This window comes from Triticum aestivum, chromosome 5B, assembly GCF_018294505.1.
Source record: "Triticum aestivum cultivar Chinese Spring chromosome 5B, IWGSC CS RefSeq v2.1, whole genome shotgun sequence".
Lineage (NCBI taxonomy): Eukaryota > Viridiplantae > Streptophyta > Magnoliopsida > Poales > Poaceae > Triticum > Triticum aestivum.
This window is the reverse complement of record NC_057807.1, coordinates 683,773,385-683,776,920: the sequence shown is the minus strand read 5'-3', so window position 1 is coordinate 683,776,920 and position 3,536 is coordinate 683,773,385. Positions and strand designations below refer to the sequence as shown.

Genomic DNA, 3,536 nt, shown 5'->3' with positions numbered 1-3,536 from the left:
AGAGAAAGAGTTTTTCCTATATATTTTATAGTGGGTTCCACGTGTAAGTGACACATGGAGTCGGGGGTAAAATGTCTAGCAAATGTTCAGATAGTGGTCAAAGTCGTTTGACCAGACGGTAACGGCACAAAAGGGCATTTCTGTAAGTGCACCTAACGACAAAGGGGTAAATTTGAGCATGGTTCCGAATTAGGGGCAAATTTGAGCATGCTTTCAAATTAGGGGCACAAATGTAAATGTTTCATTAAACATTTGATCACCAATAGTCTATTTTTATTATATATTTTGAAAATAGGTTCTAACAAAAAATACATCAATAAAATGATAAATCAATAAAAAGTATATTCGTTAAATTTGGCACATCACCCCCCTCCCTCATCCAAATATTCAAAACTATGACGAGAGGATAGCTCGCTAGGGTGTCGATGCCGCTCAGGTTTTGCTACTTCCTTTAGTTTTTATTAAAAGGCCAATGTCTATATTTTTTAATTTTATCTTTAAACTTTTGACGCCAATAACTGCTATTTTCATTTTTATAATATTAAAACTCAAAGCAGGTTTTGTTCAGAAATACAGCCCGAGTAAAATTTATATCTTTTGAAGTACGTGCAGATGTGTTTTTGGGCATTTCCTATTTGGCGCCACAGGCGCCAGTTAACGTGCATTTTGCTAACTGGCGCCTGTGGCGTCTGTAAATGGGCCGGCCAATCTAGGCGCTGGTTCTCGTTTTTTATATTGAAAATTCTGTGAACTTTTTTGAGATTGATGAACTTTTTTAAAATTTAATGAACATCTGTCTTGAAAATGGATGAACTTTTTTTACTATTTATGAACTTTTTTTTCAGTTCCATGAACTTTTTCTAAAAATACATGAACTTTTTTTCAATTTCTATGAACTTTTTTCAAATTTAATGAACTTTTGCTAAGTTGGATGAACTTTTTTCAATTTGAATGAACTTTTTTTCAGATTAATGAACCTTTTTTAAAGATATGAACGTATTTTTTTCAAATGGATGAACTTTTTTCTTTAAAATCTGTAAACCTTTCTCCATTTCATATTTTTTTCATAAAAAGAAATTAAAAAAAACTTGGGGCAGCATGCTAATGAGCCGGACCATGCTAGCAGCGCTGCAGGCGCCGGATCGTTAACGGGCGCCTGCAGAGCTGTATAGGAGCTCCCGTGTTTTTTAGGGGAACCCCTATAAATTCTTTAATTGTTTAAAGTTACGAGGTAGGAATGTTTTTTTTTCGAGTGGATTGCATTGCAATTGGCTAACTAGGCCGTGTAGTTGTGGCCCAGTTAAAATCAGAATACAGATCCCATTTGCTTCTCTGTGGACACGTAGAATAGTTTTTTTATCTCGAAAATGGTGTAGTACACGTGGAACTTCCCGTCGTTCTTGGCTCGCACACGTAGCTATCGGGCACATGCCGCACGAGCGCTAGAAAACAAACCTTCTTCGCCCACGCACATACCCTCGGCCGGCTTCTCTGTTCCCCACTGGCCACCGGCGACCCGATGCGGCCGTAGCAACCGCGCAAGATAGCTGATTAGTTGATGGCGGCGGCCACCAGGTGCGCCCCGGCGCCAGCGGCGTCGCCGCGACCCCGGTCCCGGCACCGGCTGCAGTGCCGCTGCTGCGAGGACACGTTGGGCGTCCCGCGCCGCCGCGCGCAGGCGTCGTCCGGAGCGCGGGAGCAGGAGCAGCAGCAGCAGCAGCACTACTTCCCGGAGCTTCGCCCGCTGCTGTACCCGGCGCCGCCGCCCCGGCCGCGGCGCATCGTGCTGGTGCGGCACGGGCAGAGCGAGGGGAACGTGGACGAGGGCGCCTACACGCGCGTCCCCGACCCGCTCATCGGCCTCACCCCCAAGGGACAACGCCAGGCCGAGGACTGCGGCCGCCGCCTGCACCGCCTCCTCTCCTCCGGCCACGGAGACGATGAGGAGGAGGACGGCGACGACGACTGGAAGGTCTACTTCTACGTGTCCCCGTACCGGCGCACCCTCGAGACGCTCCGCGGGGTCGGCCGCGCCTTCGACGCCCGCCGCATCGCCGGCGTCCGCGAGGAGCCCCGCATCCGCGAGCAGGACTTCGGTACGACGACCCGATCTGCATGCGGATAAAGAAATGGATTGCCTTATCTCGTACTACCACGTGGCCTGATCGACCACCCACGTGTCTGTCTGTGGCCGTGAGCAGGGAACTTCCAGGACCGGGAGAAGATGCGGGTGGAGAAGGAGATCCGGCGGCGGTACGGGCGGTTCTTCTACCGGTTCCCGGACGGCGAGTCGGCGGCGGACGTGTACGATCGGATCACGGGCTTCCGGGAGACCCTCCGCGCCGACATCGACATCGGCCGTTTCCAGCCCCCCTCGCCGCCCGGTGCGCCGCCGGCGCCGGAGATGAACCTGGTGCTGGTGTCGCACGGACTGACGCTGCGGGTGTTCCTGATGCGGTGGTACAAGTGGACGGTGCGGCAGTTCGAGGGCCTGGCGAACCTGGACAACGGCGGCACGCTGGTGATGCAGACCGGCGAGGGCGGCCGATACAGCCTGCTGGTGCACCACACCGTGGACGAGCTGAGGGAGTTCGGGCTCACCGACGAGATGATCGACGACCAGATGTGGCAGCGGACAGCAAGGCCCGGCGAGCTCAACTACAACTTCATCACCAACGGCCCCTCCTTCTTCACCCATTTCAGCTAGGAAATTCCTTGGAGCTGATCTGTATACCTGTATATGAAGCAAAGATCTGTAAATTCCCGCTCCAGTTTAGAGCATCTCCAACAGGCGCGCTATACTAACGCCGCGCTGCAAATTAGTCGGTTTTAGCGCGCGCGCGATAAAACGAGTTGGGCGCGCTGTCGGAAACACTGCCCCGCGCATACTTCGGACGCCCGCTGCAGCGCGCAGCACACTCGAGCGCTCGCTCTCGCACTTCCTCTTCCGCTTCCACCCCCATCCGGCCGCGTCGCCGCCGCCGCCCGCGCCCCCCCGGCGACCGTTCAGGCGCTTCCCCGGCCTATCCCCGCGCCGCCGCGCTTTCGCCCCATCCCCTCCTAGTCCTGCCGGCGCTCGCGCGCCTCCGTCATCCGAGGAATAGCGCCTAAGCGCTCGCTGCCGCGCCGTGCCCGCAAGGTGTTCGACAAAACGCCTACAAGGTATGCATTGCTCAAACTTCATGAATTTGGGGCATGTTTTGAATTGTAGTTTTTATAGTATAGTGTTGAACATTGTAGATGAGTTCGTCGTTTGATTCTTCCGAAGAATAATTTGATATGGAAGAGGAGGAGGATCTTGCAATGATCCTAGCTATGCATATCAATAAAAAACCGAAGCACGGTGGTTTGGTTATGGGTCGAGAGAAAATTTGGAGAGATAGGATTGATGCCCATAACAGATTGATGAAGAACTATTTCGTGGAGAATCCCACATACCCGGAGTCGTATTTTCATCGCCGGTTTAGCATGAGCACCGACTTATTCAGGCGCATTGCAGAGAAACTAGCAAGCCATGACCGGTTTTTCCAGCAAAG

The 3,536-nt window shown here is 51.9% G+C and overlaps 1 protein-coding gene across 1 annotated transcript; it reads left to right on the top strand.

The window, feature by feature from the left end:
• Window positions 1–1,358: 1,358 nt before the first annotated feature.
• Window positions 1,359–2,781, top strand: LOC123117648 (phosphoglycerate mutase-like protein AT74H). Its single transcript, XM_044538364.1, has 2 exons — window positions 1,359–2,096; window positions 2,202–2,781. Exons 1-2 carry the CDS (start codon window positions 1,559–1,561, stop codon window positions 2,705–2,707), a joined length of 1,044 nt encoding a protein of 347 aa, XP_044394299.1. The 5' UTR covers window positions 1,359–1,558; the 3' UTR covers window positions 2,708–2,781.
• Window positions 2,782–3,536: the final 755 nt, after the last annotated feature.